The sequence below is a fragment of the Corvus brachyrhynchos genome, unplaced genomic scaffold (genome assembly GCF_000691975.1).
Source record: "Corvus brachyrhynchos isolate BGI_N302 unplaced genomic scaffold, ASM69197v1 scaffold130, whole genome shotgun sequence".
Lineage (NCBI taxonomy): Eukaryota > Metazoa > Chordata > Aves > Passeriformes > Corvidae > Corvus > Corvus brachyrhynchos.
The window spans coordinates 1,387,461-1,399,842 of NW_008236193.1; the positions used below are offsets into that span (position 1 = coordinate 1,387,461).

The 12,382-nt window shown below is 45.5% G+C and overlaps 1 protein-coding gene across 1 annotated transcript in view; it reads left to right on the forward strand.

Annotated features, from left to right (window-relative positions):
* RAB11B (RAB11B, member RAS oncogene family) overlaps positions 1–12,382 on the forward strand; it is a 24,862-nt gene that overhangs the window by 10,236 nt on the left and 2,244 nt on the right. The window contains exons 2-4 of the mRNA XM_008639253.2: positions 5,231–5,426; positions 7,265–7,458; positions 8,991–9,071. Coding sequence (XP_008637475.2) covers positions 5,231–5,426; positions 7,265–7,458; positions 8,991–9,071 — 471 coding nt within the window. The remainder of the gene's footprint in view (positions 1–5,230; positions 5,427–7,264; positions 7,459–8,990; positions 9,072–12,382) is intronic.

The following is a 12,382-nucleotide window of genomic DNA, read 5'->3' on the forward strand; positions in this document are numbered from 1 at the left end:
GAGATCGCCCGGTGTCGAGCCGGAGCTGAAAAACCATAAGCTGGTGAAGGCTCCTTCGCAGGTCCCCGCTGAGCGCCGGTACCGGGAGCCTGGGACCGTAATGGTGTTAATTTGATTGTGCTGATGGGTGTTTTGCCGCGCCTGCCCCTGCCTGTGACATGTCGGGTTGTCCAGGGCTATGTGAGGGCTCAGTGCTGCTCCTCCTGCGCCGGCTCCGGGGGAATCGTCGCCGTGGGTGTCCTCCCGTGGGATGTTTTCAGGGTTTCTGTCCCGTGGGATGTCTTCGGGGTTTCTGTCCCGTGGGATGTCTCCGCAGGCCGGGCTCCTGCCTGTTCAGAGGCTCAACCCGACCGATTTCCCGGAGCAGCCCACAGCTCTGCCTGTGAGGCCCGAGGAGCAGTGCAGGTGGGTGTAGCACTATCATCTTTGGTTTCCCAGCCTGTTTTGCACCGGATCTCCTGTTGGTAGAGCGGCTGAAACCCAGTTACCATCCCGAGAGTTCACTCTTGGGAAGGGCAGTGCTAAGGGCGCCGTTGGTGGTCTGTGAGGGCTCTGGGGGTCACTTGCTGCTGTGATGATTTCCCAAGCGTTTGATTTAGGGACACGGTGTTTGTACCTGGACACTCACAAGGGCAGCAGTGATTCCGAACTTGTGGACCAAAGGAAAGAACAATTACTCATCTGTGGGTAGTATTTTATAGATATATTTGCCTGTTTGCTTTATTTATTTTACAGTGGGTTGAATCTTGAGGACAATGGGGGAAAAAAGCCCTTATTTCTTCTCTGCCTATAAAGCAGAAGACCAGCCTGTAAAAATATGCTAAACTGTCTGAGTCTAAAGTAGTTTCCTTCTGAAGTCATTCCACCGTCTGTTTCCCAGGTGGTTTAATAGCCAGGAACTTGAAAGCCTAAAAATTGTACTTACTTTTTTCTTTCTCTGAATAGTCAATTAGGTAGGGAAACAGCATTTGTCTTTTAAAAATACTTGCTTTGAAATGTGTTTTTAACGTTATCTGGAGTAAGACTCAACCTGAAGTCATTTGGTCAAGATCTGTGCTGTGGTGATGCTGGCACACTTTGTAGCACTTAATAAAAAACAGGTGAGAGGACTGTCCTTTTCTGTGCATCTTTTGGGAGGAGTTGTGTGGATGTTTTTTTAAAAAATAAGTAGAAGAGAAGGGTTTCTTTGAGGGTTTGATTATTTATCTTTTCCTTCCTTTGAGGCTTTTTGGGACTAGACAAGAAATAAATGGGACCAAGTGGGATGAGGGCTCTGCTGTGGGACCAACTCCCCTTCCTCTTCTTCCTGCCTCCTCCAGCAGTGGAATTAAGCATCAAGGACAATTGCTATAATAATGCCCAGGACTTTGGTTGGCTTGTGGTTTAGCCCCTTCTTAGCTACGCAGATGGCTTTTGAACTCTCTTCTGTCAGTCTGTGTAGTAGTCAGAGGTAGAAATAATGACGTAGGAGGATCTCAGTCTGGGAAAGTTTATTGAATTTAAGGCTTGACTGTCTCCCCTGCCACCCATTTCCAAAGGACAGCACGTGGCAGGCAATGACTAACTTAAGGTTTGGGAGCACTCTGGGGATGTGAGTGATTACGGTCAAAGCTGCTCTGCCGAACTAGTGCTTCTTTGTTCCCAATTTCCCTTTCTTTTGTGTGCATCCCAACAAAACTGCTTATTTTATTGATCAGAACAAAATATTATTTGTTACTCAAGCCAGCCTTTGGGGGAAGGAGCCAAACCGTGTGTGCAGGGCTGTGTGGGGTAGTGAGGCTGTGAAGAGCTTGTGGCTGTGTTCAGTGATGTGACCCAAGCGAAGCCAGCAGTACAGGCCCCTGTTCCCAGTTAGTTTTGTAGCGGGGATGGTGAAAAAGCAGGGACTTTGCAGCCTGAGTTTTGAATGCGTTGATCTGGAATTGAATTTGTGACCTTTGGAGAGCCGTTAAAAATGTTGGAAGTCTTGTACCTATTAAAATGTGATCTGCACATTAATTTTGCTCTCAAGAAGATTAGCTATTATCAGTGTTTATTTTAAGAATTAAATCTGAGGTTCTGCAGATGTGTGCTGGCTCATGAAAAAGGCAGGAAAAAGCAGCATAGGAAAAAGAGCTTTCCTTTACCTTTGTGGAAATTTAGACTGCTCTGATTAGTCTCAGCTTAGCAAAGGCTGTGGTTATTAAAAACAAATGCGTATCCTATTAGTCACCAATATCTGGCAACCTTATGTACTTCAGATTTATCACAAACTCTGGTTAGATGGTCTGTGCTAGAGGGAGTCTTAATCTTCTTAATTGCTCAAAAGTATATATTCTTTTCTCCAGATTAATAAATGAGTGTATTTACAGTTCTATCATAAACTTGATCTATTTATTTTCCCTTTCTTACCAATGATGTATGGCACTGGAATTTTAATTCTTACTTTGGCTTGTTTTGTACAAGATCTCAACATATAGGGCAGGTGTTGGGGGTTGGGATTGTGCTGTAGTTCTGTATGTTGTAGACATGGGAAGCAGAGTGAGGGTGGTGGCTAAGTTGATGGATGGGTAATGTGGTGATGGATAACTGACACAGTGGCAGGGGGTGCTGGACGAGACAGAAAATCAGGAAAGACTGAAGGAGCAGGATTCAGGATATAAACAGGGCACTGTGCGAGGCTTGTCTGTGTGCTTCGAGCCATCTGAAGACGGCTGCTGCTGGTTATTGGTTCATGTCACTTCCAAGATGAAACCAGTACATCTTTCTATCACCAGTGTGGCCCTTAGAGGCATTTGGAGAGTGACTTCATCAGTTCTGGTGAGACGTGTTTAGGGAGTATTCAGGCTCTTAAACTGTCGTTTGGAACTTTTTTCTACTCTGTCATGACTTCTGAATCTGAACAGGCGATGCTGTGTGGTGGCCTGTTACCAAATTTAGAAACTTTCCCAAGATCTAATCACTTAGTCCAGGATGTTGAAGGTACCTTCTTGCTCAGCTCCCATAGAAAATAAAAGCTTGTGGCTTCTGTCTGCACGTGGGACCCCCAGTCTTGGCATCTTTCTTCTGAAAGTAAAAATGCTCATTTAGTGCTCAAGATAGAGTTTCCAAGTACTTCTTATTAATACTCAAGGCTAGAATGCCCTTTATTGAATTGGGATCTGGTTGCCTTCCTTTAACTTCTGAAAAATTCTGTTTTAGAAGCTCTGCTGCAATGTGGGGCAGCCTGGTGAAGGGAGCCTGTGAGTAGCCAGCCAAAGGAGTGTGGGACCCCTGGAATTTTCTTCCAGTGGCAGGTGGAGTTAATGACCTGAGAGCCGTTTGCATGGTTTATGCCCAAAACTGATACTTTTAAAATGCCAGAGCAGAGGAGATGGCTAGAACCTGGAAAGGCTGTGCTTTCTCCAGCTGCAAAGTCATGGGAAGATAACTCCCTTCAGAAACAGTTGGAAGCCTCAGGGCTTTTCCAATCTGGTCTAGCTTGTGTGGTGGATGTTCTTACTTTTGGTTATGGTCAGGGCTTTGCTGTAGGATAGAGCCTAGTCCAGCCAGCAGATCCCTGTGCGAGATGGGTGACCTCGGCCTGTTGTTGGAAGGTCCCATGGAATTAGTGGTGAAAAACTGTTTGTCTGGAAAATAAAGCTAACAAAACCCTAGAGTTAGAACTTGTAATAAAATCTTTTTTTATCTGTCTGTTCTCATACCCTAAAAAATGGTTTAGGCAGTTTGCCAGGGAAGGCAGAGTGCTGTGAGGAGGTTTAAGCTCTCCCGGGTAGGGAGTTGTGGTGCCTTGCCACGATGTGCTGGCTGCCCGTTCCTGCCTCTTTTATGTTTTGCCTGTTCAGCTGTGCTAGCACAATTGTCTGTCTGTGCTGTCAGGCAGATGAGATGCTGGGGGCACTGTCCGGAGCGTTTCAACAATCCCCCTGTGCAGCTCTCTGGAGCTGTCGCAGCAGAGAGCCAGGGTCCAGCAGCAGCCTGGGAATGTGCTCCAGGGGTGGGGTGGCAGCCAGCTGGAGCAGGGCGCTGCCAGAGCTGCATCCTCAAACAATGGCCTGAGCAGAGAAAAGCTGTAGTAGCACTAAGAGACAAGTATGATCCTTGGCCCTGGGGGGACACTGGTGAGCTCATTCTGGAAGTGTGCAATGAGAAGATTCTTCTGTAGTTGTTGGGGGGAAATTGGGAATGTTTTTTGCCCATGTTTGCTTTTCCGTAGGAAAAACAGACCATATGAATGAGGAAGATCAGCAGATCTCTACTTAGAACTGGAGTAGGAAATACTCCCAGGGTTAAAGAAGCTCACAGAGGCTGGCTGCCTTTCTTCCTTTTGCTTGAGCCAGGACATTTGAATTCCGAAAGGGTATGTGATACAGTGTTTGGGAGAGGAAGGGAGAATGGCTCAGCTGTTTCAGCTTTTGTTTCTCTCAGTTATTTCTTGCTCTCATCCATAAGCCAAAAAGTAGAGGGAACCTCCTGCCACAAGATGTACCTTTGTTTTCACAATTCCTTTCAGGAAAGCTGGGCTTTGTGTGCTGAAGATCTCTCTGCACTCACATTTTTCTGTTATCGTGGCAACACCACGTGTGGAGGCAGAGGTTTCTAGCTCATCTCTTACTTCTTGTGCAGTTTACTACAACTTTTTTTCTGGATGAAGTTCTGCTTTGCTTTGTATCTTTTTTCTAGTATCAAATGTCTTCTACTCTTTCTGTGGTGAACATATTTATGAATTAAATTATTGAAATAAAACACCTCATAAGACTCCATCAGGGACTGCAAATAATTGTTTATTTACCATGTTTTTGGTCTTTTAATAAAAATAGAGTACACTTACACTGTACGACGGCTTTTGTTGGGCAGACAGGTGGCCTGTTGCCATGTTCTTGCCTGTAGTGTTTCTTAAAATGTGGGTTGCAGCCTTCCTGTGCCAAAGGTTGAGTGTGTGAGGGGCATCTCTTACCTCTGCCTGCTGCAGTGGTTGGGGCCTCCAAAGCACTGTTTGACTTTGACAGTCGCTGTAGCAATTTCTCATTTTCACCTCGGACTGGGCAGCTACTCACCACAAAACAGCTTGGGGCTCTTCTGGGGTTGAAGTAAGCTGTGCATAGTAAAGTCTGAGGTGCTGTCCGTGTAAGTCTCTCCTGTGTTACCTGGCTGTGCATTTCTGGTGGGTGTTGCCTGCCAGGCCGCACTGCTGCGTGGGGTCAGTGCTGGTACAAGGAATTAATTGTGAAAATAATGTCTCTCCTTTCAGTTGTGTTGATTGGAGACTCTGGAGTTGGGAAAAGTAATCTTCTGTCACGTTTCACACGCAATGAGTTCAATCTGGAGAGTAAGAGCACCATTGGGGTGGAATTTGCCACCAGGAGCATCCAGGTGGATGGGAAGACGATAAAAGCACAGATCTGGGATACTGCAGGCCAGGAGCGATACCGCGCCATTACCTCAGCGTGAGTACTGTGTCTTTGCTCAGCAGAATTCTAGCAGAGATGCTGCAGATAAATCTATGGGTAGAGAATGAAACATATTTTGGACACGTGACAAAGTCGTTATGACAAACTTCAATGTGGATCCAAGTCATAAGATAGGAAATACTTTGTGTTCCCTTGATTAATATAATGAAAGTAATTTTTAGATTCTCATGTTACTATTATAGAAGCAAATGACAGCTTAAATCAAAACTGGGGGAAATTCTGTTTGAGTTTTGTGATTTGGTTTTTTGTCTGTGCTGAATGTGCTGTGTTCGTTACACGGAGTGAGTGTCATTTCAGATAGAAACTGGGTACTGTTGATACCAAGTTTTGGTCTAGGCATGGAGGCTTACTGTAACACCCATGGCTTCTGGTCTCCATTGCTCCCTCAGTCTTGAGACTGAGGGTATTTTTAGGAAAATCTGCAGCCAAAAAGTCCCTTGAAATCTCAATGACTTTGAATTAGTCACAGCCCTGAAAATTAGGTCCATGAGCACACACATTGAATAGCCAGGACATAGGAAGGCAACTATGATAGTGCTGACTGTGCAGCATTAGGCACAATCCCTGAAGGTGAGAAGCTTTTTCACCTATGGCACCCTGTTAATTCACAGAGTGGCTTGAGGTGTACCTGTTTCTATGCAGACAAAAGTATCTGGCAGAGGACAAAAAGCAAACCCTTTTGTCAGGCCTGGTTCTCCAGAGCATTTTCTGATCAGTGAGTTGATTTTTTTATTACGTTGCAGATGTGTATCAGTTTTTAAAGGTAAAAACATGTCTCTGAGTCATGCACAGATTGAGCCATTAAACTCAAGGTAAGGGGAATTTTGTCAGGAGAGCCTGGAACCCAAAGGAAGCAGTCTGTAGGGAAGGGGATGCAGAAGCAGATGTAAGTGACAATTTCAAATTGCATTGTTTCTGGAACTGTTAGTGTGACTTTCAGGAATTCTTTTGTGACCCTTGTTCTTGCTGTAAAAACTGCTAGTCCAGTCTGGGTCAACCACAGGTTTTACTGCTGGGAACTAGGGCAGCTGCAGTCCTGTGATCCTGCTCTCCTTTGTGCTGGCACTAACTCCTGCTTGACACGTCACTCAGCCAGTTCAGCCTGCTTGGCCAGCGGAATGCCAAACATCAGGGAAAAGGGAATGTTTTCTGCTGACTTGGTGCCCTGACTCAGTTCAACAACATGTCAGACAGGTGCTGGTACAAGTGAGGAGAAATGGTAGTATTGTGTGGAAGAGAGATATGGATGTTACAGGATTGCTGATACAGCTTGACTTGTGCTGAGCTGAGCCCTTGGCTTGTGTTGAAATGGGCCCAAACCTGCCCTGAGGGGGCAAACTCTGTTCCTGGATTAGAGGTTTGTGGATCGTGACAATATAGCCCAGAGTCCCCTCTTTAATTTGTGGGAGGGCCAGGGGATATTTGAAGGATCAGGGACAAATACTGACATTTTATTAAGGGCTATTTTCCTAGTAGAAAGTTAGGTTGTAACTTCACGAAAACCGCCCAGCTGTACTGATTCTGGAACGGTGAGTTTTCCTGCACACGGTTGGAGTGGACAGGACATTTTTAGTCCTGGTTTCAGCAGGCTCTCTAGCATTTTGGTACACACACAGGATTTTTTTAGAAATGCCATTACAAAAAAAACCCTGCAATTGGAACTTGGTTTTAGGCTTCAAAACCCCTCCAACAACAGTATTTGCATCAGCACAACTTTTTCTGACGTGTAAAGCATTATAGAAGAGCTAGATGGCCCGTTTGTTGGTGTGGCTGGGACAGAGCTCTCGCTGAAGGGCTGTGCCTCATGGTTTCAGATATTACCGCGGTGCTGTTGGGGCTCTGCTTGTCTATGACATTGCCAAACACCTCACCTACGAGAACGTGGAGCGCTGGCTGAAGGAGCTGCGAGACCACGCCGACAACAACATCGTGATCATGCTGGTGGGTAACAAGAGCGACCTGCGCCACCTCCGGGCCGTGCCCACCGACGAGGCCAGGGCCTTCGCAGGTTAGTGCTCGGCCTGGCTGGGCTGGGGCTTCAGGGGCCTGGGGGATGGTGCCTGCTCTGATCACACTGCTTGGTCCAGGGCTGAACTCTCACCTCAAGTTTTAGTTTGGACCCTAAAAAAGACATTTAAGATGTTTTGTTGGGTTTTTTAAAAATTAAAGTATCTTGGCTTATTAACTAGCATGTGTGGTTGGCTTGGGTTTTTTTTTGGAGAATTTTTTGGTCATTTTTAGTTTGTGGTTTTCTGTTGGTTTTTAAATCTAGTGGTAGTACATGTTTTTGAAACACTGTCCTTGAGCTGCCTGATAGCTGAAGATTAAACATTTCCTCTAACAAGGCTAGAAACAGTAAGCAACATTTAGGAGAGAAAATGTCACAATAAAAATCTCTAAATGTCCGTCCTTCCTTCCTGGAGACCCGATTCTGCTGAGTAGATATTGATGTGGACAGCTACAAAGGAATACTGAACCTTCTCTTCGATGGGGTCATTGCTGCTCTAGAGCGCTGATGCATGCAGTAGTGTCATCTGGTCTCACTGAAATGCAGCGATCATCAGACTTGAAAATGATCATTTGTTGGGAGAAGTCAATGGGTTATGTAAGACGCTGCTACTGCATTCCTTTTCTCTTCCTTACCTGGCAGAGCACTGGTCAGATACTCTTTTGCCCTTAAAGTCCTGGGGACATTCAGCTTTTGTGTGGCTGTCAAGCTTGGAGGTGGAATGTAAATGTACAACCTTTAAAGTACCTCTAGAAATATTACCAAGGCTTAAACATGCTTTCTGAAGTTTGCTGGTAAGCGAGTACCCTGAGGGTAATAAAGCCACTTAAAATTTTCAGATGAATGAGAAGTGACATTTCTCTAGGAGAAGCAAAACAAGTTGGTGGGTGCCCCAGATAGTCTATTACTTTGGTCACTTGGTTCAGCTTCTTACTTTTTGACCCTGACTTCCTGCTAAGGCTGTTTTAAATGTCTAATTGTTGGTGTTTAAGCTCCATGACTGAAATTTACCTGTTCCTGGGTATGTGATACAGAACCATTTTAGGTGTGATATTTAAGTGTTAATCACTTCCTTTTTTAATAAAAAAAATTCTTTTGCATTGTAAGAGGAAAGAAGAAAATAGACTGTGTTCCAGGGGGTCATTGTTATTTGGAAGTGGGGTCTGATTAGGAAAGTATAGGTCTGTTGATCTTTTTGGGGTTCCAGAGGAGAATTGTGTCTCTGTAGCAGCTGACGTGCTTTTGCTGGGGCTCTTGCTTAAGGCACCTCCGGGTATGATCTGTAGCCAGAAGAGAATGATATTTTGTGTTGGACTGAGCAAGGGCTGCAGTGGGGAAAATGCTCTTGCACTTTGGGCAAAGGAGATGTTGCTGAACTGCAGCACCAACGTGTTCCTTGTGTAACGGGGAAAAGAAAAAAAATTACTGTGCCCTGGCTGGTTTGGCCTAAAACAAAAGATAAAAACCTTAAAGTAAAAGTGAAATAAAGTGTTATTAAAGTTTTTAACTGAACCACTTCTTATTTATTACAGAAAAAAATAACTTATCTTTTATTGAAACATCTGCTCTGGATTCAACAAATGTAGAAGAAGCCTTCAAGAACATCCTTACAGGTATGGTTTTTATGGATTCAGAGCAGCTGCTGAGGTGGTAGATTTTCTTCATGGGCACATTTTTCAGTTATCTGGAGTGTTTTGGAAATGAGTGTTGGGAATGATGGTTAGTTTGCAAGCTTTCTAATCTCGCCTTTGTGTTCTGCCTCCCACCCCATACACCCTTTTTTGTCCCAGAAGAGGGTTTCTGTCTCCTGGAGGTTCCTATCTCCTGATGTTCCACACATTCAAGCTATTGCAATAGTACTGTTGTAAAGGAACTAGTAATTGTACTTCTGTGCTGGGAAGTTAAATGTTCCAGTATTTTCTCTTGCACCAAAGCAGACTGGTACCATTTTCAGACTACTGAACTCTTGTTCTCAGCTGATAGCAAGGGTTGTAGGTTGATTATGTATCAGTGTGTGTCTCTTACTGGGAAAGAAGCTGAGCATTAATAGGGTTAATTGTCAAGGCAGGCTCTTTTGGGTTCCTTTTGCAGTGGTGTGCAGGGAAGGACTACAGAGCCTTGGGATCACTAAGTCAGATGCTGGCCAACTCTGTTGGTAACAGAAATGCAATGCATTTAGAGGAAGATCACAGAATCCCAGAACCACTTGGGTTGGAAGGGACCTTAAAGATCATCTCGTTATACACCTTGCCCCCCTACCAACCTTCCGCCAGACCAGGTTGCTCCAAGCCCCGTCCAGCCTGGCCTTGGACACTTCCAGGGATGGGGCAGCCACAGCTGCTCTGGGCAACCTGTACCAGAGCCTCACTACCCTCACAGCCAAGAATTTCTTCCCAGTATCCCATCTAACCCTGCTCTCTGGCAGTAGGAAGCCACTCCCCCTTGTCCTGTCCCTCTAGGCCCTTGTCCAAAGTCCCTCTCCAGCTCTCTTGGGGGACTGTCGATGTTGGAAGTCTGCAGTAAGGTCTCCCAGGAGCCTTTTCTTCTCCAGACTGAGCAACCCCAACTCTGACTCCAAGGTGCCCAAGAAGAAGCAGGCAGGAGAAAAAGGGCAGCCAAGCTGCCTCTATAGCTAAAAAGCCTAACAGATGAGGAATGGGGTGTATTTGCTGCCCAGCAGATTTGTGTTATTAGAGCTACTGGTGAAGCAGCTGGAGGGTGAGGCAGAGCCGATTGCCCAGAGCTGGAGCTGGGCCGGTCTCGCACCCTGTAGCAGATTCACGGCTGATCTGGGACACTTGGCTGGATCTGAAACTTCCCTGGCACTTTGAGACAGTATTTGTGGTTTTAGTGCTCTGAGTGTAGCTCAACAGTCACCATCCATCCTGTCTTCCCTTGCAGTGTTCCCTCTCAGGTCCCTGAGACTGACCCTGGTTAGAGACGCTGGCCTGAGGCCTCTCTAGGAGAGCCACAGTGTGGTAACAACTCAAGCTGAGGTCAGGCCTGGGCAAACGGAACTCAAACCCCTCTCTCTCAGCAGCATCCTGAGCTCCCAAAAGTGTTGAGATTGTCCAGTTCAGATAGCATAGGCAAAAAGGAATAACCCTAAAAATTACCTGCAAAGTGTAGGAGATGGGGAAGTTGTACAATTTGATATAGTACAAGGAAAGAGGGGTTTACAAGCAGCGAATGTTACTGGGCCTGGGGGTATTCCAGTCAAAGGCAGCTGTTACGCACAAAATTATAAACAATACCCATCCCAGCAACTTCCCTACCCACAGCCTACTTCCCCCTTTTACCCTATACCCAATATGAACCCCTTCCTAAGTTTACCCCATCCCCAGTTTATTCCTAATCCTTTTTTCACCCCATGGCTTCCCTATACAATTGAAAAAATCCCTTTCCAATGCCGAAGGGGGGATGAAAAGGGGGAGGGAAGAAATTAAACTCTCTCCTGCATCAGTTTCCCCACAACCCATGCTCGGAGAGTCCTGTCTCCCTTCTGTCAGCCTTAAGATGTTCCAGAGAATCTGTTTGGACATTTAAAGGCTTGTTTTGTTTTAAAACTGTTCTTGTTATGTTTATCCAGTTGTTTTAAAAAATAAACGGGTGAAATGTCGGGGTGCCTGGCCCTGCTCAGCCTCGTTCCCTGGAGGGGCAGGGCCCCTCGGGTCCCGTGATTGCTGCAGTTCCTCGGCAGAGCCCCGGCCATGCGGCTGGGAAATTAAACATCTCTGAAACATCTATCAAGAATCAGTCCATATATATTTCTTTTCCACAGGCCTCCTTGTTTGATACATCGTGTTACAGTAATCCCCACTGTAACATAGGCATATGGGTAATAAGACTGATTAGTCCTGAAAAGGCTATTCCCAAAGGGATTACACCTGGGGGAGAATCATCCTTCTAAGAGAGGAGAAGGAACCTAGGAAAATGTGCTGTGTAGAGTAGTGAGTTGGAAACCACCACAGGGGACTTGGTGGAGGGAAGAGAGTGGGAACAGCAGGACAGGAGTTTCCTTACTGGCCACTTGTTTGAGGGATCACTAAAGACTGGAAGAAAAAAAACCCACAAAACACCCCAAAGAGATGCTACCCCAAAGCAAAGGGGGCTTGGCAATGACTCTGAACAGCTCAAATTCAAATATAGTACTGAGCAGGAAAGAAAGAGGATGTGACAGCCTCTGAACAACCCTCTTTGTCCCTTTCAGCAAAGATCTGTAGGTAACCAGTGGCAACAAGATTGGCCTTGAGTTAAAGGTTTCCATTTTAAACAATATAAATATGTGCAGATTCTTAAAAAAAAAAAAAAGCCTAACAAAACCCCCCGTAAACAAGCCCTGCACAGTGCCCTATGATTTTTAATTCTTACTAAAGGCTTTGGGTGTTGCTGGTTTGGGGTTGTGGCTGTATGAATGTGACCATAATATTTACCACAGACTTCCAGGGAAGTACTTGCCCTTTTCCTGTTTCACAATGGAGGGAAGTTGGAACAAGGGCTTATAGTCAGTGAAATAAGTAACTCAAAAGCCTTTCCACTTATGATACTTCTACTAACTATGCAGTTGAAACAGTTTGTTCCTGATGGCTTTTAAGCTGCCAGTCTCTCTTCAGTGGTTACAGCTTTGTGGATCTGTGTGCTTTCAAGCATAAGTTAGAGTCAAATCAATTCATTTGGAGAAGGATGGGGCTTTATGGATCTGTGTGGCTTTTTACTGTCATAAGTAGGAAAACTGATGTGTTGCAGAGAGGAGCATTGCTGTTACTTGGCGGTAGCAGGTTGCCAGGAGCAGAGGTGGGGATCAGGCAATTTGCTGCTGTGGAGGACGTTTCCCAGCATCCTGGTGGTTGGTGTTTCTGGAGTATGCTGCCCACTTTTTTTTAATCACAAAGAAGATGATTCCCTGTTTTAGAAATGAGCATTC